This window comes from Remersonia thermophila, chromosome 5, assembly GCF_042764415.1.
Source record: "Remersonia thermophila strain ATCC 22073 chromosome 5, whole genome shotgun sequence".
In the NCBI taxonomy this organism is placed as follows: Eukaryota; Fungi; Ascomycota; class Sordariomycetes; order Sordariales; family Chaetomiaceae; genus Remersonia; species Remersonia thermophila.
In genome coordinates, this window is record NC_092221.1 from 1392996 (window position 1) to 1417151 (window position 24156).

General features: G+C 58.7%; 10 protein-coding genes and 1 non-coding gene across 11 annotated transcripts; 5 read left to right on the forward strand and 6 right to left on the reverse strand.

Moving 5' to 3' along the window:
- Positions 1-413: 413 nt before the first annotated feature.
- On the reverse strand, positions 414-2793 carry VTJ83DRAFT_5595 (uncharacterized protein; the record flags this gene model as incomplete). Its single annotated transcript, XM_071012212.1, has 3 exons — positions 414-615; positions 712-2669; positions 2746-2793. The coding sequence occupies 3 exons, from the start codon at positions 2791-2793 to the stop codon at positions 414-416; spliced, it is 2208 nt and encodes a 735-aa protein (XP_070864970.1).
- A 944-nt stretch (positions 2794-3737) lies between these two features.
- On the forward strand, positions 3738-5016 carry VTJ83DRAFT_5596 (uncharacterized protein; the record flags this gene model as incomplete). The annotated part of the gene is made up of 3 exons (XM_071012213.1): positions 3738-3777; positions 3867-4186; positions 4249-5016. The coding sequence occupies 3 exons, from the start codon at positions 3738-3740 to the stop codon at positions 5014-5016; spliced, it is 1128 nt and encodes a 375-aa protein (XP_070864971.1).
- A 285-nt stretch (positions 5017-5301) lies between these two features.
- VTJ83DRAFT_5597 (uncharacterized protein) lies at positions 5302-7302 on the reverse strand (the record flags this gene model as incomplete). Its single annotated transcript, XM_071012214.1, has 1 exon — positions 5302-7302. One exon carries the CDS (start codon positions 7300-7302, stop codon positions 5302-5304), a length of 2001 nt encoding a protein of 666 aa, XP_070864972.1.
- A 510-nt stretch (positions 7303-7812) lies between these two features.
- On the reverse strand, positions 7813-9369 carry VTJ83DRAFT_5598 (uncharacterized protein; the record flags this gene model as incomplete). Its single annotated transcript, XM_071012215.1, has 1 exon — positions 7813-9369. The coding sequence occupies one exon, from the start codon at positions 9367-9369 to the stop codon at positions 7813-7815; it is 1557 nt and encodes a 518-aa protein (XP_070864973.1).
- A 489-nt stretch (positions 9370-9858) lies between these two features.
- Positions 9859-11547, reverse strand: VTJ83DRAFT_5599 (uncharacterized protein; the record flags this gene model as incomplete). Its single annotated transcript, XM_071012216.1, has 1 exon — positions 9859-11547. The coding sequence occupies one exon, from the start codon at positions 11545-11547 to the stop codon at positions 9859-9861; it is 1689 nt and encodes a 562-aa protein (XP_070864974.1).
- A 1787-nt stretch (positions 11548-13334) lies between these two features.
- Positions 13335-13425, forward strand: VTJ83DRAFT_t118. The gene has a single exon. It is a non-coding gene; the product is annotated as a tRNA-Phe (tRNA).
- A 589-nt stretch (positions 13426-14014) lies between these two features.
- Positions 14015-15113, forward strand: VTJ83DRAFT_5600 (uncharacterized protein; the record flags this gene model as incomplete). The annotated part of the gene is made up of 2 exons (XM_071012219.1): positions 14015-14168; positions 14245-15113. 2 exons carry the CDS (start codon positions 14015-14017, stop codon positions 15111-15113), a joined length of 1023 nt encoding a protein of 340 aa, XP_070864975.1.
- A 266-nt stretch (positions 15114-15379) lies between these two features.
- Positions 15380-16016, reverse strand: VTJ83DRAFT_5601 (60S ribosomal protein eL22; the record flags this gene model as incomplete). The annotated part of the gene is made up of 4 exons (XM_071012220.1): positions 15380-15506; positions 15577-15773; positions 15841-15882; positions 16002-16016. The coding sequence occupies 4 exons, from the start codon at positions 16014-16016 to the stop codon at positions 15380-15382; spliced, it is 381 nt and encodes a 126-aa protein (XP_070864976.1).
- A 1755-nt stretch (positions 16017-17771) lies between these two features.
- VTJ83DRAFT_5602 (uncharacterized protein) lies at positions 17772-18116 on the forward strand (the record flags this gene model as incomplete). Its single annotated transcript, XM_071012221.1, has 3 exons — positions 17772-17776; positions 17896-18004; positions 18069-18116. 3 exons carry the CDS (start codon positions 17772-17774, stop codon positions 18114-18116), a joined length of 162 nt encoding a protein of 53 aa, XP_070864977.1.
- Positions 18117-19281: 1165 nt separating this feature from the next.
- VTJ83DRAFT_5603 (uncharacterized protein) lies at positions 19282-20837 on the reverse strand (the record flags this gene model as incomplete). The annotated part of the gene is made up of 5 exons (XM_071012222.1): positions 19282-19308; positions 19374-19978; positions 20068-20579; positions 20672-20681; positions 20744-20837. The coding sequence occupies 5 exons, from the start codon at positions 20835-20837 to the stop codon at positions 19282-19284; spliced, it is 1248 nt and encodes a 415-aa protein (XP_070864978.1).
- Positions 20838-21212: 375 nt separating this feature from the next.
- Positions 21213-23028, forward strand: VTJ83DRAFT_5604 (uncharacterized protein; the record flags this gene model as incomplete). Its single annotated transcript, XM_071012223.1, has 3 exons — positions 21213-21485; positions 21600-22667; positions 22915-23028. 3 exons carry the CDS (start codon positions 21213-21215, stop codon positions 23026-23028), a joined length of 1455 nt encoding a protein of 484 aa, XP_070864979.1.
- Positions 23029-24156: the final 1128 nt, after the last annotated feature.

The window sequence follows — 24156 nt, forward strand, 5'->3', positions numbered from 1 at the left end:
CGTCCCCGCAATGAGACCCCACAACGAGACCGTTGTTGTCCCACAATCCATACCGACATCTGACACCATTTTTGTCCTGGGCATTTCCCAACCCGTACACATCACATACACTGGCCAAAGAATGTGGTGAAGAAAAACAAAAAGGGTCCCAGACGCGTCAATATTCTCAACTCATGCGCATGTACGATGTCCTTCCTTCCAACTTGGGTATACCCAACAACGCCACTCGCATCCATTCCGTCCATGGCCCCGAATCCCGCCTTAAACCTGCACAATAACATCGAACACGCTGCTGCTGCTGCTACCCCGTGCAAACCGTACAAGCCAAATCATGACATGACGTCACCCATTGGGGAATTCGTGAGAAAAGAAAAAAAAAAAACAATAGAGACATAAAAGGGAGAGAAGAAAGATCACGAGTCGGAACCTTGGGGATCATCGCGCATCTCCTCGCTTTCGAGCTCCTTCTCAAGCTCGTCGGCGACAAAGCTCTCATACTCTTCGAGGCTCTTTTGGATGTGCATCTTGAACTTGATGACGTCGTTGAGCATGCGCATCGTCTCGGTGTGCAGCTCCTCGCGCAGCGCGTTGGCCCGCAGCGTGAGCTGTTCGTACCTGGTAGGGGGAAGAATCGGTTAGCTCTGATGCGTCCTCCGTGAAAATGCACAGAAACCACCTCTCCACAAAAAGAAAAGGGGGGGGGGAACGTACTCAATGTTGGTGTTCATCTCCCTTTGCTCCATCAGCTGCACGCTCTCGCTCAGCTGCGCCCTCATCTTGGCCAGCTCCTTCTCCATCTTCTCAATCTGCGCGTCGCTCGCGAGCTTCTGCGCCGTCGTCACCTCCTTGGTGCGCTCGTACTCCTCCTCGGCGGCGCGCACGCGGTGCTCGAGCGCCTCCACCTCGTTGCGCTTGTCCTCGATGGCCTCCTTGGCCCGGTCGAGCAGGTCGTGGTCCTCCATCATGGCGTCCAGCGTCGCCTTGCGCCGCTCCGACACCTCCTTGCGCAGCGCCAGGAACCCGTTCTTAACGGACCCCCGGAGGTCCAGGTTGAGCACGTGCGCGGGCTGGTAGCCTGTCGTGGCGTCGGCCAGGAGCCGGTCGCTCTCGCCGGCCCCTGGCGGCTGGGACCCGGACAGCGACGATCCAAAGTTGGGCCCGTCGTTGACGGTGACGTGGAGCTCGTAGTCGCGGCCCTTGGCGTTGACGGCCGTGGAGGGGATCAGGCCGATCTGGTAGGCGACCGTGTTGTAGCGGTCGACCATGCGCTCGAGCTCGTCGAGGCGTTGGCTGGCCTCCATCTCGCGCTCCGCCGCCTTGCGCTTGACGTCTTCGAGCCGCTGCTGGGCCGCCTCGATGCTCTTGGCCAGCCGTTCGCGCTCGGCGGTCATGCGGTCGATATCCTGCATGCCGATGCCCTGGTCGTCCACGGCCTTCTTGAGCCTGCGGTGTTCCTCCTCGGCCTGCTTCACCTCTTCGTGCACCTTTTCCAGCTCCTCCTCGAGCACGCGGATGCGGCCCTCGTTTTTCTCGGCGGCCTGCTGAGCGAGCGTGTTGTACTCCTCAAACTTGGCCTTGTCCTCCTCCATGATCTTGAAGTGGTTGTCGAGCACGGCGGGGTCCGGGGTGGACTTTTCGAGCTCCTCCATCTCCTTGAGCAGACGCGCGTTTTCGGCCTCGAGCATCTCGAGCTCCTGCAGGTACCGGGCGTTGGAGTGCTCAAACGCGCGCGCCATGGCCTGCACGTGCGGGGCCAGCTTCTCCTTGACCTCGTCCTCGCCGGCGTCCTCGTCCATGCTGAGCCAGTCCTGGTAGGCGTTGCTGAGGAAGTCGTAGATGATGTTGTCTCCGGACACGTCGACGCCCGCCTCGAGGCACGCGTCGTCGTACTGGCGCGAGGCGTAGAGCTCGAGCATCTGCGCCAGCTGCATCATCCAGTGCAGCAGGCCCAGGAACGTGCTCCAGTTCTGGCCGCCAACGGCCGCGATCTGGCTCTTGGTGATGCTGCGCTCGAAGGGGTAGCGCATCTGCTTGAGCAAGGGAGGCACCTCTTGGTCGATGTTCTTTTGGAAGCGGTAGCTCGGGTCGATGCGATGGTACAGCCACTGGAACATGTAGTTGAAGTCCTTCTGCGTCGGCGACTTGATGAAGTTGTCCGACAGCTTGTGGTTCATCTCCATCTCGAAGTTGTGCTTGGCCAGGTACTCAATGAGCTCCTGGCCCAGCCGGTTCTGGTACGAGCGGTCCTTGAGCGGGCGTGGGTCGCGCGGCACGCCCGCCGCCTGGGGCGCCTGCTGAAAGAAGCTCTGGTGGCCGCCGATGGGCCCGGCGACGGCGGACGGGCGGGCATGGTAGACGCTGCTGCGGCGGTTGGTGTCGGCAGAGGGGGCGGGGGCGTGGTAGGAGGGGCGGATCGCGGAGCCCTGGCCGGCGATGGAGGGTCGAGTGACGGACGAGAGGCCAATGTCGGCGAGGTTGGGGCCGACCGAGGAGCGCTGGGAGCGCTGGAACATGGGCTGGCTGGGTCGCGACGGGGCGAGGGACTGGCGGGGACCCGACACGGTGCGGGCATGGCTGGCGCTGCCGATGCCCACGCCGATGGTGCTGGTTCGCTTTATGGCCGAAGGGGGTTGAGGGATGCCCGAGTTGTAGTTGAATCCTCCCAGGGTCTGCGAAGAAGAGCATGGTCATCAACATGGCCGGTCTCGTGGCGGGCAGCCGCCGGCGCGGGGCAGCTTGTCCTACCTCCCTGGGTCTCCGGACGCTCCAAACATTGTTGTTTTCTTGCGACATGATGAGTCGCCGGGGGCGCAATTCAGGCGCGGCGTGTGGTGGTGATTGTGCGCAATGCTAGGTCGAAAGGCGCCTAATCTAGGTACGTACAGACTAAGTTTCCGTAAGCTATGTGGATGCAGGTGGATAATCAGCCAGTGTCGCGCGCCAATGTCCCGGGGGGGTCAAAAGCCTGGAAAAGCTGTGTTGCAGGTTTGGCGTGACGACACCAAAGGTTCCCAAATTGGGCGGTTGCCCAGGTAAACAAACTGCGGGGCCCTGATGGAAAAGGCTTGGCATTCTGCAGCCGCGTCCCGTGCATACGCAGTACACCGTAGATGCAATAAGCAGACTGTGTCACTTGCCCAAACGAGCCATCTTCTTACCAAGTCTACTGTGTAGCACATGTTGGTCCCGGGTTCCAAAATTTTGCTGCCAACAGGAGAAAGACAAAGGGCAAATAGACATGACAAACCCTATCAAAGAAAAAGATAAAATGAGAGAGAACAGAAACAATCAGAGAGAGAGAAAGAACAGCTCTGGTGGTGGTACACTGGTGAGTGTATGTATATAGTAGTATGTAGATTGCTTATAGCATCTTTCATTCGATGTCAAGACAGTTCATTTACACAATAGTGCACGCCTAGCGACCCACAATGCATACTGCGTACACAGTACAATGGGTGCATCCAATGCGCGAGACGGGACGGGACCGAGCTGAAAGGCAGAGTGGGTCGCTGCACGGGATGTCACGTGATGTTGCAACAGGGACATCGGTGATCGGCAGCGGCAACCGCCGTGAACGTGAACCTCGGCTCGTCACGTTGATTTCAATCCATCTATCTCCCTTCCTCGTCGGCATCGAGCATGCGACTCGGCGCATTCGCTTTTTAGACATCGCAACCCGTGGACTTGGGTCTTGGAAGACTGAACCCTCCGAACCACCCATCCAAATCATTCCCACGATGACCGTCCGCGAGGATGTGGTCGCCTCGGCGGCCAATTGTGAGTCTCCATCCCCTTTCCAGCGCCGTCGCGATTCCCGTCGCACTGGAAGACAGCCTCGCTGACACGACGCACTTTTCCAATTCCAGTCCTCCAAGATCCCACCGTCGCCTCGACTCCCGTCGACAAAAAAATCGCCTTCCTTCAAGCCAAGAACCTGACGCAAGAGGAAATCACCGCCGCCCTCGCCCGCGCCGGTGTTGCTCCTCCTGCGGCCCAAGGGTTCCCGCCCCCGGCCGCCCCCGCCGCCTCACAGCCGCCTCAGTACTACGGACAGTATCCGCCTCAGTACCCGCCCTACGGCTGGCCGCAGCCGCCCCCGCCGATCCCCAGGCGCGACTGGCGCGACTGGTTCATCATGGCCACCATGGTCAGCGGCGTGTCGTACGGGCTCTACAGCCTCGGCAAGGTGAGCATCGAAAACACCGATCCAACCGCGTCGTTTGGAGCAGGCACCTGACCGCTAGGCAGCGTTACATCTACCCCCTGATTGCGCCTCCCACGCCGGAGCGGCTCGAGCAGGACAAGAAGTCCATCGACGAGCAGTTCGAGAAGACGTTCGCCCTGGTGGAGCAGCTGGCCAAGGACACGGATACGCTCAAGGCTGCCGAGCAGGAGCGCACCGAGAAGCTCGACAAGGCGCTGCGCGAGCTCGAGAACGTCATCCGCGACCTCGAGTCGGCCAACCGGCGGCAGGCCGACAAGGCGCAGCGCGTCCAGGACGACGTCGACAACCTCAAGACCTCCATCTCGCGCGGCCTTGCCAACCAGAAGGACATGACGGACGCCAGGCTCCGCGAGGTCAACGCCGAGCTCAAGAGCCTCAAGACGCTCATCACGCAGCGCATGAACCCCAACGCCACCTCCACCAGCGTGAGCAACTTCCTGCGCCCCGGCGCCGCCACCGCCGCGTCCGCCGCCGCCCCCCCGACCAGCCAGCCCACCACGCCGGCGCCCGCCGAGAGCACGGCGAGCACGACCGCCGAGACGAGCCAGGGCACGCAATCCAGCCTCGCCTCCAACGCCTCTCGTCCCTCTCCGTTCGGCAGCGGCATGGCCTCCAAGGCCTCGATCCCCGCCTGGCAGCTGATGGCTTCCCAGAACGCCGCCGCGTCCTCGAGCACCCCTGCCGTGAATGGCACCAGCACGGCGACGACCGAGACGGCCGCCAACGCCGGCAGCAGTGGCAGCAGTGGCAGCAGCAGCACCGGGGCCCAGGCCTCGTCGGAGAGCGCTTGAGCGCGGGATGAGACCATGTGTGTATGTGGCCATGTTTGTGGCTAATGTTGAGGATGGGTAATCACTGTACAAGTTCAACTGGGATATGCTTAGCGTTCGGGGCCTTCTTGTGGTCTACTGTACAGGCGGTTCACTGGGTACGGGGGGAACGGGTCTAATGAATTCCATTTCCTTTCTCTTTCTCCATTCGTCGGGGGCGGAGGCGTAGCAACACCGTTCAACTGGGCGCATGCCTGAAAATGCATCTTTCAATCTCTTGGGTTTTTTCCATGGTGAGACGACTAGTCACAGCACAATGGCGTGCAGCCCCTCGAGAACAAACTGCGTAAAGGCCTCGTGCAGCGCGAGGCCGACGTCCGAATCGTTGGACTGGTCGGCCCCCTCGTCCACGCCGAATCCCCTCTCGCCATGCGCCCACAAGCACCGGCTCACCGCCCGCCAGTATCGGTCGCCAACCAGGTTCCGCAGCTCGTCCAGCGGGTTTGGGAGGCTTTGCCGCTCGAAGGGCGCGCCCGCCCGGATACCCAACAGCCAGTCTCGAACCTTTGTGGACTGCTCCAGCGTCACGCTTTCGTGAAGGCCAACCAGTCGGTGCAGCCTTTTCCAGTGGGCAATCTCGAGCAGCACCAGGCCCAGGCCGTACAAGTCGTAGGTTTTTTTGGAATTCCTCTCCGTCGGCCGCTGGCGCTGAATCCCTGGCCAGCGGTACAGATCCCACGCCGTGTCCGTGTCGCGGGCTGTCGTCTTGGTCCCGTCCGGCCGGGAGTACTCAAAGCCAGACAGCACGGGCTTTTCGGGATCGTACGGGAGGTCGCCGGGTGAGCTCATATGCCGGCGGCTGTCGTTCAGGTGGAACACGACATTCTCGCTGAACACGCCCTTGTGCAGCCAGTTGATGGCGTGGAGGTGCAGCATGGTATCGCACAAGGCCGAAGCCATGGCCACGCGACGCGAGAGCGGGGGGCAGAACTTGGGATCGCCAAGCAAGGCGTGGAGGGTGGTGATGCGAGTGCCGGCGTTGCTGCGAGGCGGCATGCGGAAGATCCAGGCGAGCCGGTCGGCGCCCGAGACGGCGCGGTCGTCAAAGACGCCAACGCACTCAGGGGCCCGCAGCGCGGCAGGCTTGGGTTGGGCAAGCATCTCGGCCAGAGCCACTGTGCGCAGGACCGCCTCGCGGTCGCGCGCAGAGCCGGCAGGCGCGTCGCCCAGAGCCTTCCATTCGATCCATACGGGGATCGCGTCCTCCATCTTGACATGGTCGTTTGGGTCGTTCGCCGGGGTGCCTTGGCGCAAGATGCCCCGTGGCCGAGGAAGAGATTCCGGGTTCTCTACATCGGGTTCGTTCCATTCAAATGCGTTGAGGAGGTCGGCTTCGGTGTACTGGCGGACCTTGAGATGAAGAATGTCTCGGCTGTGGCCGATGCCCAGGGCAGGGTCGCCGAGGATCTGGGAAAGGATGCTGTCCGAGACGAGGCTCAGCTTCTTGAGCCGCGTGAGATCCTGCAGGGCCCTGTAGCCGAGGTAGTCTGGGCTAGGAAGGCCGCCGGCGGTTGAGACCAGGTGGGAGACGGCGCCGAGCATCGCCTTCAGGTCCCCAACATCGTTTCGCACCAGAATCATCTCCCGGTGCGTCTTGGCCGTAATGTCATCAAGCTGCCGGGCCCGGTAGTTTCGAGTGAGCTCGTGGAGACGTTCCGTCAAGGCATGGAGGTCCTTGAGGAGATCTTCAAAGGCCTCCTTATCGACGGCGACCCACCACACGCGGGCAGGGTGGGTGACGATGTCTTTGGCATGGCGGAAGAAGCCTTTGAGGTGGCCACGGAGCCGTCTGCGCTGGTCCTTGTTGGCCTCGTACGAAACGGCCAGGGTCGAGATGCCTTTGAGAATGTCGACGTCGGTGGGCACGGACTCTTTGGTGCCGGCGTCGGCGTCGTTCCCAGGATCTGCGCCCTTGGGCGGCCGGGCAAGGCTAGTGGGCTGAAGCTCGTTGCCGTGGCGGGAATGGAGGTCTCGGAAGTCGGAAAGGAGCCGCTGGATGCGGGCGAGGATAGCGGCCAGCTCGACGCCGTCAGTACCCAGGGTGGCAGCTAGGGAGCCATCGGGCACGTCGAGTAAGCCCACCGCCTTGCCCCATGCGAGGACACGATTGTATTCAATGACAAGCTGAAGGCGGTATTGTTCGTACTCATGCGGCATGTCCACCAGCGCAGTGACGAACTTGAAGACCCCAATGGTATTGTCGAACACGTCCCATACCAGGGAGATGATCCCCGCTGCGATCTCCATCGTGGTGTGTGTTGCCCCTGACACTGACACGAACTGGTAGGTGGCAAGAAGACAACCTGACCGCGGAGTTCGAGGGAAACGAAACGAGTTCCAGCAGCGCAGGATGTTTTGATCAGGCAGGCACCAAGGTAGGCTAGGTTTGGAAAAAGAGCGGAAAGCGGCAAGACATGGGCATAGGCAAGGTCACTTGGAAAGCACGCCTCTTCCAATCTTTTTTTAACTAGGTAGCGCCCCATGTCATCCACCTCTCAGGCACTCGGGTTGTCAATCCATCGCCATCGAATTTTCAGCCATTGAATCGTCTTTACTTCTGAGCTACGCCCCCCGGCTCCTTGCTTCTTTGCATTCCCTTGACCCCTGAATCCTTGAAGCCTTGACTCTATTGCCGCTCTTGAAGACATGGTTCCTGGAGCCCCGAACGACATGGTCCCCTAGGAATCAAGAGGAACGAGATGTAGCACAACAAGACCCAGGTACCTGAAATACTAATACATTGGATGCTTACGCCAATCACTCGCCCTTCCACTTCCACTGGGCATGCCGATGGAGCAGATAATCCTTGCTCTGGATGCTCTTGTAGATGCCATAGAACCCTCCCAGCGGACGCACCTTCTTGAGCCAGTGCCGCTTCTTGGCTCCCGCCGCCTCGGGGTCAACGTGCACCTTGTCCCACACGCTGGGCAGCGTCGTCGCCCTGTATTTCTCGCGCAGCGCATCGTACCAGCCACGCCCTCCGTACATGCCCCAGAATTCATCCTCGGGATAGTACGTGTGCGCGTACAGCCACTTCATCCCCCCAAGCTCGCGCACCTTGGCCTCCAGCTCGCGGTTCTTGGCCACGAACTCGGCGGGGTCGGACGGGCCCCAACCCCAGACGCCAACGTTGAGCATCATGTCTTCATCCTCGGGCATCTGCTTGTCCACGCCGTCCGGGACCGTCGTGAACGGGTGGAAAGTAGGCGGCGCCCGCCTCCGCAGCGGACACAGCCACAGCGGCCAGATGCCCAGCGATGACGCGGTGTAGTCGACAAAACGCTCCGTCGTGGCGAACGGCATGGCCACGTCCTGCACCACAAACCTCGCGCTCTCGCCGGACCCGTGCAGCGCGCGGTACATCATGCGCGTGTGCAGAAAGTCGTCGAGGAACCATCGCGTGAAGCGATTGAAGGGCACAAAGCTGAAGTACTCAAACGCGGCCGCCCCGACCCAGAATCCGCCGCGGTCGTAGCGGAAGAGGTACTCGGCCAGGGGCACGTAGTCGACCGCGGTCGTCGCCGAAGCCGTCTTGTCCCGCGCGTGCAGGTAGAACCACGGGTCCCAGGGGCCGCTGAACGTCTGCACCTTCGCGCCGGCCTCCTGCTTCTCCTCCGGGGAGGGCCCGTCGTCGGTCAGCTCGCCCGTGACGACCACGCCGTGGTCCTTGGAGAAGAGGATGCCATCGACGTAATCGTTCTTGTCGTCGCGCACCGCGGAGCGGATCGCATCCACCGCCTCGGCCACGCTGCGGGTGCGTTGATACCGCGTCCGCACGAACCGCCGCGCGGGCATCAACGACACCTCGAGCAGCGTCGTCACGCCCAACGTGCCCACCGCCCCGGCCGCGCCGCGGAACAAATCCCCCTGGGTAGCCTCCTGCGCCGCGCCGGGACCGGACGGGTTCGCAGCCTCCACCACCTCCCCATCCGCCATCACCATCTCGACCTTCCTGACCGTATCGTCGAAAAACCCGTGCCTGAAGCTGCTGCTCTCCCCCGCCGTCCCCGCAAAGCCACCACCCGCGGTAATCCCGGGAAACTCCATCACAACGGGCGGGACGAGGCCGTGCGGCAAGGTCGCCTCGACGAGCCGGTCCATGGGCACGTTGGGCTCAACCAGAGCGATGCGCCGTGATGGGTCGACGGACAGGACATTATTGAGGCCGGAGATGTCGACGGTCGGCACCGAGGCGGAGGGCCGTGGCCGAGTCGAGTTGGTGCTGCCGTGGTTGATGCGGTAGGGGAGGCCGCGCTGGTGGAGGGCGCGGATGGTGGAGGTTAGGGCGGACAGGGCGGCTTTGTGGCGCTCCATTCTCTAGTTTTATGACTTCTAAATGGTTTGAATTTTGTTTAGTATTTTTCTTTCCCCATTGGTTATTTTTATGGCATTTTGTCGTGATGGTGAGCATAAAGATGCCGTAGAGTGACAAAAAGGCCGTGACGTGAGATTTTAATGTGGGTCCTTCCCCGAGTTGCCGTGGCACACCCTGTTCCCCTGAGGCTTGGCACAACGAATAAACATCACCAAAGACAGCTCAGGGGTAACAAACGCTATATATCCATGACAACGTCACCATGTGGCACGGAGAGCATCTTGGTTAGGGAAATTTTCTTTCCTACTGAGCTGCAGAAAATCCATGTCTATCATCGCTAGGGCCTGGTAAGAATACCTTGTAACGCCTTTAACATCTAGTTACACATCATCCCCCGCTTATGCGCCCCCCCGCGCCCCCCCCCCCCCCCCGTTCTCCTCCTCCCCTTCTTCCTCCTCCCCTTCTTCCTCCCCCTTCTTCCCGTTTCCTTACGCCAACACAATCCCCCAGATACTAATGTCCGGTGGAAACGGGCTGTACTTCAACGGGAAGCCCCGCTTCAACACCGCCACGCTCATATCCTCCTCCATCTCCCGCCTGGAGCGCGTCCCCAGATCCTCAGCGGTGAAATCCCTCTTGACGACGTCCGCCGACGGGGCCTGGATCAGGACCGCGCAGCTGTGAGGGATCTTGAATTTTAGGCGGTCCGGATCCGGGCGCTCCGCCGTGACCTTCGTGATGAAGGCTGCCATCGAGCCTACGCAGCGCCGCGATTGCTTGAGGTGGGGGAAGCGGATGGGGAAGCAACTCGGCATGGCCTGATACTCCTCGAGGGTCACGTCCACGCCGCACCACCTCAGCCGCTCCAACGCGAAGAAGCGGATCTCGTCCGCCACGCGCTCCTGGCCGTGGCAGATGTAGACGGGCGGGAAATCCTTCCACTGGCAGTCAAGGATGGGGGTCACGAGCGGGTGGAAGAGCCAGTGGTCGTCGCAGAGGGGGTGGGTGCGGGGTGGGTTGGTGGGCCACAGATGGCAAGGCGGACGCTGCTCCCCCTGGGCGATCTGGTGGTCCAGCGACGGGAAGTAGTCCCACTTGCCCGTTTCCTCGTCGTTCCACGAGGGAGACGAGCGGGTGATATCTACCCAAGGGGATATCATGGCCAGTCCGGCAGGCTTGAAGAGGTAGCAACGACGCTTGTTCCACTGAATTCTTGGCGGGAAGCTCTTGCCCCTGTTCATCTGGTGAAGAATTTTCATAAGGCCCAAGGCGAGATGGGCCCCCGCGCCATGGCCGGCCAGGACAACGTTCCAGGGTTCGACGGGGCTATGCAGGGCGCCGTCACACGGGTGCAAAAGGTAGAGATACGCACCAAAGGCGTCCATAAGGGCTGCTGGGAAGGGGTTCTCTGGGGCATGGCGGCATTCGATGGTGAGCACTCGCCCCCCGGTCCGTTGGGCCAAGTCGCGAGCCATGCGACGGCTTGCCGGCTCGCCTCCCCCGTAGTAGGCGCCGCCGTGGAAGTAGAGAACTACGGTATCGCTCGTGACCTCTTCCATCATCTGGGCGTAGGACTGAGATGGCGAAAGCCCGTGCTGGAGCTTCGGCCCCTTGCAGAACCCTATCCACTCGCATTCCACCGGCGAAGGCTTCGGCATCTCCCAGTCGTCCCAACACGGTGCCATCCAGGAGCAGGCGGGAAGCTGCATGATGGCGAGCTTTAGGATCTTCAGGATTGCTGATTCCGCTGGCACGGGGATGGAGCAAGGACTGGTCCACATGTTATCCAGGAGCAAGCAACCCCTAAGTCCCTCCTGCTGAGCCTGAGTCATGGACCAAGTCAACGTAGAGTCCAGGGTCTCTCTCAAGGCAATCACGCCGAGCTCTGTCCACAGGTCAAGACAGCGGGACTGTTCCGAAAGCCTCAGCACGTGATGTATCGCGTGACGAGCCAGCTTGTACCCGTTTTGAATGAACCTCAGGGGCAGGGGCAGCCAGTCCACTTTGCGCCCCGGAGCGGGCGGGAGCGCCACGACCCGGGCCACCCCATTGTCGACTAAGACTCCGCACAGCAGAGCCCCAATAACAAACCCCGAGACGATCAGATCCAGGTGGGCCATGCTTGCCCACACGGCGGCGGCGCAAGCCACCAGAGCGCAGATGAGGCCGACGGACATGTTGGTGGTGGGATGGGGGGCGGAAGCTGAGGAGTGAGGGGTGAGGAGCGAGGGATGAGGGCTGGGGGGAGGAAGGGGGCGAGGGAGAAAAAGCCTAGAGGTAACGGCGGCGGGGTGAGGGCCACAAGGTGAAGGCCGGGAGGTCAGGGCAGAGGGGTGGTAGCTGCGGGGGAAGGCCGGCGTGTTGTATCAGCTTCACAAGTACTGAGATATGTGTGTCGCGTGTATTCTGAGTAGTGGTCAATGCTTGTTCCGTCAGATGTGATCTCAGTAGTACTCCTATGATCTGTAGGGGTGTTGTTGATCTTTGATTGATCCTTGGTGAGAAAACGAGAAGGCCCTCGGAATGGGGGGAGACCGAGGGTTTATATACCTACCAAATTGGTCCAAGCTTCCGTCGGATGACTCTCCAACATTGGGTCACTCGTGACGGATTCTTCAAGATAATTTGTTAACGATGAATCACGAGCGAATGGATCCGTGGAATGGCTTCGTGGTGCTTGAGTCACCGCAAATATATACGACAGTTGCATCATTGACAACCTCGATGGATACCCGAAATAGGAAAAGAGGAAGAGAGTGGTGACGTGTTCCTGTTTTCTTTTGGAGTGAGAATGACAGAACTTGGTTTTCTTGTATAGATTGGGTTAAACAGAGTCAACTCACACCATGACTCGGTGGCCATGACCCCTTGTGATGAGTTGTTCCAAGGGATTCTTGGGCGGATGACGACCTGAGAGCTCAGTGGACCCACGGCGAGCAAGTCGCCATGCTGCAGACTCATATTGACTGGGAAGATGATACCACGGTGGGCAAGAATAGACGGGGGACCAAGCAAAGAAGTAAATGACACCGTTCTTCCATCAGGTTCAAGGGCAACAGAAGACACAACATGGAACATGGTCATACTTCAGCCTTTCCTGCGATATTGGTACGTACCTTGCCTCAACTAGCAGACAAGCATGTGAACAGCGAGGTGGACAGCTCTCCTTGAGGGAAAGACCGGGTGTCCAGATCGATTCTACGTACAATCATCCGAAACTAGCGTCCCCCTTGTCCATCCCCTCAAACGAGGGGTCGCAGTTGTAAGATCTTGGAACCGTCTCATGTACCAAACACCCCCTCGGTTCCCTATATCAATTGGGTGTGACGTGGACATGCGTATTCTGAAAGTTAACAGTCACTCCGTTCTATGGCCGGCCTCCTCTGGTCGTTACGGGCGTTCTCAACTATTTTCTAGCACGAGCACTCTTGAGCTCTTTCGATTATTTCTGCCCTTCATTCCCACGCCGTTCTATGTCACAAGCCCTCTTGTCAAGGACCACCGTCACATTCCGGAGCGTGTCCCGGCACCCTCCGCTATCTCGACTGCGCATCCGGATTACAGCTCGCGTCTCCACCCTTCCTCCCGGTCCTAGCTCCCCAATGACACCATTGCCGCCAGCAGCGATCGAGATCCTACTCTGGCCAGTTTGCGAGTTCACAATGCTATCTGGGGAACGTCCGTTCTTCGCTCTCGATGGCGCTGAAGTCCGGGGGTATTCTAGATTCTAGCCACACATGCACCACTCCGGCCCAATTATCTGCTGCACCATCATCTATCTCAACAGCCTCAACCCAGCTCCGCAAGGACAATCTTCCCGTAACCAGACCCTGGTCAACCCCCTCGCCTCCCCCCTTCTCTCCCGTCCTCCACTCCACCTCCCCGCTTCTTCGGCATCCCCCCTGCTTCCCTGGTCCATCGCTTGGTTAAAAAGGATGCTCTTTCTACATAAACTTCCAATTACGCGGGTTTAGCTCAGTTGGGAGAGCGTCAGACTGAAGTAAAACTTCGGGAACTCAATCTGAAGGTCGTGTGTTCGATCCACACAAACCGCACTCCGATATCTTTTTTCCCCATGCTTCTATGTAAGCCTTGCGCACGAAGGCGGCAGGCCGTTCTCCTGTCGGCGGTTGCTGAAACGCAAAAGCAGAAGCTGTTGGATTGATGGCCATTGACGGCTATGCATTGACTAGTATGCTTGGCAAAACACCTGCCCCAGCATCCTTCGCTGTGTCTTCTTTTTTATGGCCTTGTTTTTACAAAAAAAAAAAAATTCGCTTTATTTTTATTCTTCCTTTTCTTCTCCTTATCTATCATCTTTCTCGCATTTCTTAGGTGTGAGGTTGTCAACACGCTCGATTTTGAAATTGTGCGGTTTTTTTCTTGGCGTCGGTGGTCACTGTTCTGTGTACTATACTCTGAACATCTTTTGTCTCCGGACCATCTCGGCCCGGCCCCTTCGTCGGAACCTCGGAGCGGCCCCGCTTTTTCCATATCGGCTCCGATACCGCTTCAGTGGGGCCCGTTGCATATCTTTCAAAGAATCGGGCCTTTCTTTGGGCCGACGACAATGAACACCAACTCTCTGTCGCTCCGCCTAGTTACCAGCTGCCGCGCCTCGCCCGCGCACCCGGAATAGCCCCAATGGCAGCGACAGCGGATATGAACACGTCCCGGGCGACGGCTCCCGAACCCGGCCCTGCTTCGGCCGCGCCGGCCCAGCCGCAGACATCCAGCATTGGCAGCAGCTACAGAGGCTTCGTGGCGGGAGTCTTTTCTGGCATTGCCAAGCAGACGGGTGAGTTCTCCTCCGCCGGGGAAGACCCAGCACGAGACGGCGGCCGGCCAAATCTAACTCGGTTCGCTCTCGCAAGTCGGCCATCCCTTCGACACCGTCAAGGTCCGCCTCCAAACCACCGCCTCGACGCGCTTCTCCGGCCCGCTCCAATGTCTCGCCCAAACCGTCCGCAACGAAGGTCTCCGCGGCCTCTACAAGGGTGCCACCCCGCCGCTGGTCGGCTGGATGTTCATGGACAGCATCATGCTCGGCTCGCTCAACGTGTACCGCCGGTTGCTGCACGACCACGTCTTTGCACCTCGCCGAACCGCCCTCCCCTCCTCCTCCCCTGTCCGAGAACACAGCGCAAACACCGCTGTCGACCTCCCCACCTACGGCCACGGCCTCGCCGGCATCGCCGCCGGCGCGACGGTCAGCTTCGTCGCGGCGCCGGTCGAGCACATCAAGGCCCGTTTGCAGACACAATATGCTGCGCGGAAAGCGGATCGGCTGTACAGCGGACCGATTGACTGCCTGGCCAAGATTTATCGCACACATGGCGTGCGGGGCATTTACAAGGGCCTTCAGGCGACACTCATCTTCCGGAGCTTCTTCTTCTTTTGGTGGGGCAGTTACGACCTCTTTTCGCGGTTTATGCGGGAGCGGACGTCGCTGAGCGCGCCGGCAATCAATTTCTGGGCAGGCGGGCTTAGTGCGCAGGTGTTCTGGATCATGAGCTACCCCAGTGATGTGGTTAAGCAGAGGGTCATGACAGATCCGTTGGGCGGCGCGCTGGGTGATGGGGAGAGGCGGTTCCCGAGGTGGAGAGATGCCGCGCGGGCGGTGTATCAGGAGCAAGGGTGGAAGGGGTATTGGAGAGGATTCGTGCCGTGTTTTCTCAGGGCGTTTCCCGCCAATGCTATGGCACTGGTGGCCTTCGAGGCGGCGATGCGAACCTTGCCGTAGAGGCCGGGCGGAGCAGATAGGCGTTGGGGTGTTTGGGGCGGTTGGACATTGTGTAAAGCAAGCAATATACCCGGGAAAGAGAGAGTTAGGGAAGTCCGTGTGGTTCGGCCAGAGGCCCGACGGCCGCAATGCGTGCCTGTGTCACTCTTATTGACCCATTCCCGCTATGCACAACCTGTCTAGCCATCCCTTTTTGGTGGTATCTCGCCAGATGATGGATCCCGATGAACGCCAACCCCAGCTTTCCGGCCCGTGGTTTTTGTCGTTTACTCGTCGTCCTCCTCGGCCTCGTCGTTGACCACGTTGTAGAACTTGAGCTCATAGACACCCTTGGAGGTGGCGACGACGCGGAGCCAGTCGCGGAGCTGCATCTTCTTGAGGAACTTCTTGGTCCTGGTGGCGCGGCATCGTCAGCTCCTGACATCGTCCCAGGTCAAGGTGATAGGTGGCGAGGGGGTCCTACAGGTACTTGAGGTAGCGGCCCGAGAGGTCATTGTGGGCAATGATCTCGATCTTGCCCTCGCCCTGCTGGGAGATCTTGATGGTCTCGCCGAGGTTGCCGACACGGCCATCGACCTTGATCTTCTCGTTCAGGAACTTCTCGAAGGCCGAGACGTCGAAGATCTTGTCGCTGGCGGGCTGCGACGCGTTGATGATGAACTAGACGAGGGGAACCTCCGTGAGCACAAGGCGCTGGGCCAAAGGGGGATCGAGCTCCTAGACTCACCTTCTTCGTCGTCTTGGGGCCCTTCCTGGCGCCGGACTTCTTCTGTTGCTCCCGAAGGAAAAATTGACTTAGCCTACTGCTTCACGCCATGATCCTGCTCGGAGAGTGTCTCCAAGGGGACTGGGCCAACAGCAAAGCGGTCAAGTGACGGTGGTACATACAGCGATGGGAGCCATTGTTGATGTTGTTTGTCGGGACTGGCCGAGATATACCGAGGATGATGTATGGACGCAAAGAAGTCAAATATCCTGCGCCTCTCTGGTGTGACTTTTTTTTTTCGCGGGATGGTTTAAGAGAGTACCGACAAAATTCTCTGTCCGCGGGCGGTGAATGGAGGGGTTTGGACAGAGGTTCAACTTGTGGCTCAAAATTCTAGGGTTGGGGCTGGGTGGGGCTGAGCGGTCGGAGCGGGTCAGGTTCATCGGGCTTTCGTCCAGCGCCAAGGATTCGGTATCAGGCGTCCGACAACGGCCCGGTCACCTGACAGCAAGTGGCACCATCCATCTTCCAACCTTGAGCCTTTCATTCCGACCTCCGCTGCACACTGCAGGTCCAGGCGCTGTCCGGCTCTGACCCATCCCTTGGTTAGCTTGCGCCTACGTCGGTGCACCCGGAACTTTCCGCATTGATAGCAGACGAGCAGATCAATTCAGTCAGATCTACAACATCAATGCCTACCATATATAAGAACCTTCGGTAGCTAAATAAGAAAAGCATTACGTTTCTAGGGAGTCGATGTCTGGTTTTTTGCGGTTGTCGATCATCAGGAGCCATGAATGTTGAATGCACATACTGCGTACACACCACAGCTCCACCAGCATTCTGAGTGACGTCATCTCTGTCGTACGTCACCCGAGGTTGAAGGCGAACACAGCACGCGCCTCGGTCCCACAAAGCTGAGCCTCGCTTGACACGTAGAAGGCATACTTAGTACCTACCTGTGGATGTGCAACTCGAGCCAGTACAGTATTTTGAGCTTCCAGTGATCTTTTTTGGTGAGGTTCTCAGAGATACAGAAACCGCCAAACCGGCTCGGATTGTATTGAGTTTGACACTCGTGATAGAGTACGATGAGATGACCTGAGTGAGCAATCCAGTCCAGCTTCCCGTGGCTTCCGGGAGCAGGAGGCTTGAATAATGATGAGAGCGAGGAAAGCAATTCACTTGGCTGGAAGCGAACATGGGAAACCCGAGGGCTCAGAGAAATGCCCGGATACTATGACCACAGGTATGAATGTTTGACGAATGAAGAAGCTTAGCCATTCGACGCCGGCTTCGCCTTGCCGTGAGAGGCGCAAAGTCATATGATGAGCCTACCTTTCCGTTGCGCAGTCAGAAGGTCAGAGAGGTGTGGCTTGGTTACCACCGGCTGCCAACCGACAGTGTAGCGTCTAGGCATAGTGGAGAAATGGAGAACAAAGGCGAATCGCAAGATGCTGCTGGGGCGGATTGGGCTGTAGTGTGTAAAACATGGCAGCGGTTGATCGCATTCGACAAACGCAACGCAATCCGAGTCACAAGATGACGCAGACGTAATGCTCATGTGGCGGCTCTTGTTGCCAATCGTCTCCTGCCTCTGGAGTTGTACCTGGCCATGCCATCATGCTCTCCTGCATCCATGCTCCTTGCTCAAGGTGTTTGTCCGTCTTGAGCTCCGGTTCCTTGGCCGAAGGCTTGTGCTCGTATGAGGGTGTTCGGCCACCCGAAACATAAAAGCGCCTCCCGGACCCCTCCTTAGGGTGGAAGTTGATCCTGATCTGCTATTTCAACTCCATACTCTGCACTTTGCCCTAGACCCGTTAACTACCGCTTCCTCCTCGCTCGGTATACTCGGTTTCGACGATACCACATCCGTCATATCCCTCGAGCTTCGACTTCCCGGTTCCTCTCGCATCTAAGGATACCAAATCATCCCTCCAGTTACCTTCACAATGCCGTTCACAGCCAGGTAGACACACCACATGCCACCACCACCCGAGCACTCCCCCTCCTCTCAAATCCTGACCGTCCGGCTTGAAAAGACCCAACTAACCCACCATTTTATTTGCTGAATAGCGACATCTGCAAGATCCTCCTTGCCATCCTCCTCCCGCCCGTCGGCGTCTTCCTCGAGGTTGGATGCAACGGGCAGCTTTTGCTCAACATCGTCCTCACAATCCTTGGCGTATGTGCACCTCAGTCGCCGGCATAGGTGGTTTGCTTGACCAGCTAACAACAAATACGCGCAGTACATCCCCGGCATCATCCACGCCCTCTACGTAATTCTTAAATACTAGCCCTCTTCGTATCCTCTTCCCGGCTCCTCCCAGAGCAGCAGCACAAGAGAGGGACGAGTTAGACAAGGATGAATACCATTCTGGCAACGAGGAGATGCTTGTTCTATGGAAAGGCCGATAAGAGTCCACTTTGGACCTTTGAACACACCCTGACGACGGGAACAAGGCCCATTCACCGCATCGCAGCAGCCATGGTAACGACAACGATAGTTAACGAGCTCTCTCGCCATCGGCAAAGTTAGACGGCAGCTTGTCGGCAAATTTCGGACCATGGTCGGGACGGCCCAAAACCCAGCACATGACGGCATCTGCACCTTGGCGGACACGCCCCATGGTGGGGTAGCGGGATCAGCAATGACATCATCGTTTCCATGGCCCCACCACCAGTGCGGCCCGCGACACAACTCTGTTGTGGGCAATGGAGTTTTTCCTGTTGGGCGTCATGGCAGGCTTGGGGAGTTGCTATTTTTCGGAATCGGCGGATTGGTAGCGTTCAACATGGGTTGTAGTCTGGCTCCTTCCATGCTGTCGTTTGAGCGTTGGGAGTCATGTCTGAGCAAAGATGTTGGTAATGAGTTGGGGTAGCGACGTCAGCAGCCGTCCGCATTATTTTTGCTTTTCGTATTCCTGTTCCGATTTCATTCTCGTCATGTAGCAGGATCTTTGGCTTCCTCGCAGCTCATCGGGAGTTGTCCAATATCAACGATACCCGAGGTTACTCAGGCTGATGTGCTGAATCGTCCATGCTCCAAATTGACCTCTCCATGTCGTTCTCTCTCAGGTGGTTGGCCATAGCGCTGTAGCGGAATTGCACCCCTACCTTTCTTCATTCCATGCCAGTACGTTATCCCGTGTGTACCAACGCCTTGGACACCCATGTTTGATCACCAATCGGCGGTTCGGGCGCTGCCGGTCGGCGTAGCTAGCTCGGAGACCGCGCGGTAAGGGCCCGGCTACGGTACCCAATAGCAACCATGGTGACCCTTCACCGTGGGGGTTTCCGTCAAGACGTGCTTGCTGCATCCCTTTGGCTTCGCAGTGTTGATGATGGAACACATTCAGACATGTTGGCGCGTCGCCTTCCTCCGTAACCTCCCAGCCGAGGTGTGAGGGGAGTTCTCTGATGCATGGAGTATCCTCCGTTGCAGATCAGGTGTTGCTGGGCTTATTTCCCTAACTTGAAGGAGAGGATCTGGAGTTGATGTTAGTCCGGCCTAGTCCAGTCCAGTTCACACAATGGCCGTTGCTGTCACTCACATCGTTCTTGCCGACCGACACTATTTGGTCCTCGGAGACACGGATGCCGCCAACGCCTTCAACGTACGCAATCGGCGCGTCGCCAAGGATCTTCCGGGCCACATCCGCGACGGTGGAGTTTTTCTTGACCAGCACACAATCCCGGAAGACTTCCTTGGAGCTGCCGCCCGAGCCAAACGTCGTGATGTTCCGGACAGGAAACACCGGTACCAACCCTAACATCTCCGCCGCCTTGGAGAGCACCTGCACCACTCCCGTCGAGCCGAAGCGGTAGAGCACCATGTCCTTGAGGTTCTCTATCCTGTTGCGATTCTTCTCGTCGAGCTCCTTCAGGCCGCCGCCAGTCGGGTCGCCATCGGCGATCAAGTCTTCCCTCGTCTCGATGTACTCGCTGCCCTCGGTGTACCGGATGTAACCCTGTTTCGCCATTTTGCGGAGGAATATCTCGGATATGGCGGAGCAGAGCACGATCTTGTTGGGATCTTGCATCTTGGCGATCTTTGCGATGTTCTTGTCGGCGTCTGGGTGGTCGATTTTGTTGAGGGCGATGACGGTGGGGAACTTTTCGTCGGTAAAGGCGTTGACCACACGGTCGATGGTTTCCTCTGGGGAGTCGCAGCTGCCGTCAGCGCGTTGCCTGTTGGATCCCCAGTGGAACCTAGAGAGATGGTATCAAACAAGGCCCAGTCCTTACCATCCCATTCCTCCAGCGGCTCTTTCAACCCCAGCTTGTCCAGCGTACGCGCAACCACGGCAGCCGTACTCCCGTACCCGCTAAACTGGTTTTGAAGCGTCTCGACGGCTGTGGCCTTGACAGCAACGTGCCTGCGCTTGATCGATCCCCACTTCTCCATTAGGTTCCCCTTAATCCACTGCACGATCTCACTGCGCAGCCAAGCGATGTCAACACTGGGGTCGTAACCCCTGGTGTTCTTGCCCTCCGCGTCTGTCGTGCCCGACACATCTACCACGTGGATCAGCGCGTCGGCATGTCGCAGGTCGTCGAGGAACTTGTTGCCCAGGCCCTTGCCCTGATGCGCGCCAGGGACAAGCCCGGCCACGTCGAGCAGCTCAATGGGCACGCTGCGTCGCCCGTTGTCACAGGAACCGTAGTTTGGCTTGCAACGGTCCGTAAGACCGAAGCGCGAGCATGCGCAGTCGATTTGGAGATAGCCGATGGCGCGTTGGGGGTCGATGGTGGTGAAGCTGCGCTGAGGGTTAGCGACCGGTCGCGCGCGGAGGGGGGAGGGGGGGGGGCGCATCGAAGCAAGAGGCAACAAGGGAGCATCGCAACGTACGGGAAGTTTCCTGCGCAGGACAGCGACATCAGCAACTTGGCGCACGCCTCGAGAGAGTTGCATGTGACGTACCAACTTTGGAAGATGCATCAGTGAGAGAATTGAGCGTGCTGGACTTGCCAGCGCTGGGCTTTCCGACCAAGCCAATGAGCGGATCCCTGGGCATCTTGAAGAGGCTCGAGCTACAACAAACGAGGACGGGAATAGGCAGGCTTCGTATTGGCAAAGTTGCCGAGTCTACATCGTGGAAGTTGCGGGAAGACGGTTCGCGGTGGGAACAAATTCCATGTTCCCTGCCCCGCGCTGATAAGAGATAAGGTGGCCTACAAGCCTTGAAAGGAGGGGCACCACAACATACTGTGTACTCAGCCGTACGCAGTTTGTGGCATTTGAGTTGTCACCCAGCCGCCACTGTATCTGCGACTTCGAGGGATAGGGTTACGTATGGGGATCTCACCGTCCAGAGAGCGCCTTGTACGTATGTACGGTCCGAAACGAGTTCCCTCATTGTCACGGTCCGTTCCTCAGCTCAACTGCCGAAATGCATCGTCCAACACTCCCAATCGAGAGCCTCCCGCTCTGGGCACGGCTTAATGACGTCGCATTCCACCATGTCAAGATCTCCAAGATGGACGGGAGGGGATGTGGCGTGGTCTGCGAGGGCGACATCACCGCGGCCGCGGACGATGACACACGACCGTCGGCCCTGGTCACGGTGCCACACGCCCTTGTCCTCAACGCAGCCGCCGTTGGCGAGTATGCCAAAGAGAACAAGAACTTTCGCCAGCTGCTAGACGCAATGGTTGACCACCGGGTAATGGCCTGCCCTGCTTTCCCGGAACCATGGTAGAGGCGTTGCATGGGATCCAAGAAATGAGACCAACTGACCATTCGTGTGTCTCATGCATTCGCACATGTGCCGCTGCAGTCCACGCGAACAGATATACTCCTCTTCCTGCTCGTCCAGTCGGCGCTGGCGTCCCGATCCGGGCACACCTCCGTGGGGGTGTCAAACCCGTGGACCGAGTATCTACAGTTCCTGCCCGAGACGGTTCCCGTTCCCACGCTGTGGGCCGAGGATGAGCGGCTGCTGCTCCGGGGCACGTCTCTCGAGGTGGCCGTCAACGCCAAGCTGTCCGCTCTGGACGCCGAGTTTGGTCTGATCCAGCAGAAATCGTCCGACATCCCCGCGTGGAACGAGCTTTTGTGGGAAGGGCCCAGCGCGGTGTCGTTCCCGGACTGGATTCGTCTTGATGCGCTCTATCGATCCCGCAGCTTGCAGCTGCCAAGGTCCGGGGAAGCCCTGGTGCCGTATCTTGACATGGCCAACCACTCAGCTTCGCCCACGGCTTACTACGATGAAACCCTCAAGGACGAGGTGCTTCTGCTACCTCGGCCGGGGGTACGGATCTCTAAAGGCGACGAGATTACCATCAGCTACGGCGAGACCAAGTCCGCCGCCGAGATGCTTTTCAGCTACGGGTTTGTCGACCCGGAAGCGACGACGGGTGAGAGTCTGGTCCTCCCCCTGGACCCGTTCCCTGACGACCCGCTCGCAAAGGCCAAGCTCGTGGCCTTCCAACAGCCCCCCAGAATTCACGTGGCCCGCGAGGGTGGTTCTGTCAAGTGGGAGAGTCCCTTCGCGTATCTCATGTGCGTCAACGAGGAGGACGGGCTCGAGTTCCGCGTTCTGCAGGAGAGGGATGGGGGTCGGCAGCTGCGCGTGTTTTGGCAGGAAGCCGACGTCACAGACCGTACGAGGGACTTTGAGACTCTCACAGGGGACCATCCCCTGGCTGCCGTCTTCCGTCTGAGGGTCGTCGTATCTGTCCAGGAGACTCTCCGCGCCCAGATCGAACGACTCGAGGCCACCGCGCCGCAGGACCCGACGACGCCTTCTGCGGCCCAGAGGGAGGAATGCTTCCGCAGCGCCATGGCGCTGCGCTCCGTCGAAACGAACCTTCTCAAACACGCCGTCGAAGCTCTAGACGCTGAGGTGAGTTTGACAGCAGGTGGCACGTGAGCCGCTTGTCCACCTGCCGTACCTTTTCCAGCATCACACCCTACTCTTGACAGCTGCGGCGCTTCCGGCACAGGAGCGTCTGCGGTGGATGATGCAAGATGCTCGTGCTGGCCCGTTTGTGGTTCGTGGCCGCCGGGATGATCTGCATCATGCAGAGAGACCCCTACACCAAATGGAAGCGGCAGAATGGCTAACGAAGGGATGGTTTTCTGTGACGCAGAGGTGCATGCTCCTGACCGACAAAAACGTGGTGGCTTATCTCGGACTGACGGAAGCCACCGAATCGGACCTAGCGGGCGAGGAGGCAGCCAATGAGACCGATGACTTCAGCTGATGGTTCGCCAAGCGGACCGAGACCCGGTGTGTTGGGCAAATCGTTGCGACATCATCGTACTCGTATGTATGTCCCTTGGGGGGTGGCTTGGGACGTACCATCGAGGTGGTGGGATGGTCTCATGGCCGATGTTGTGTTGAGCTTGGTTACTGGAGATCGAAATTGAAATGGGATTCTTTGCACACTACCCGGATGGAGGAAGTTGCAGCTCCTGTTGAAACAGGCCAAGAGAGACGAGAAATGCGGTGTCTCAGAGAGAGGCCAGGGGTTCATAGCAACCACTGTGTACACCATATCCACTACACCATTGGGGTACCTACTGTGTACCTGAGGCACCGACTAACCACCAATTCTCTGTATTGATCCGAATAGAAAATATTTACACTACATACACTAGGTATCTAGAGAGGCCAATCCAACCAATCCAACCGTCTCAGCACCCGAGAGCATCGAAACAACACCCCTCCGTCTGAACCAGCTCAGTACCTGGTGCACAGCTTTCAAGTCGCAAAGCACCCCAGAAAATTGAGACCGGACAGGTTGCGGAGAGGTCTCGGAGCGCATCCGCCGGAGGCAATGGCCAAAAAAGGGGTTGGCTTATGGTATCCACCCCAGCCCAGCTCCCGCTCCGAGAATGCGGGGAAGTTGGGTCGGTTTTTGTTGGAGGATGCCGTTGACCACGAAGGGGGGCCGCTGGGTTTCCGAGTAACATTAAACGGACGAGGAGATGCGCTGCCACGATCTTCGTCAGACCATTTCAAAATGCACTCTTTTGTTTTCATGACAAGAATGGGCTGGTCGAAGCGGATCGTGTTGGTGGCGTTCTTTTGCGAAAAACGGGGTTGCCTGCAGCTAGGATACCTGAGCTTGCTCACTGAGCGCATGATGAGGGAGGGAAAAGACAAGGAGTGGCGGTAAAACGTCGGATCACGGCGCAACTGGCCCATTTTCCGTGATGCTGCCAAAACTTCACAGTGCTAGCCGAAGGGGTCAGGTTGTGGGGAATGGAACCTGGCCGTTGTTCGGGAGGAGATGCTTGTTTGGCAGTCAAGCGTTGCAATTGTGGAGTCTGTTGGGAGGCGCCACATAGGGATGCTACTTGATATGAGAGAACTACGTCCAAACGTA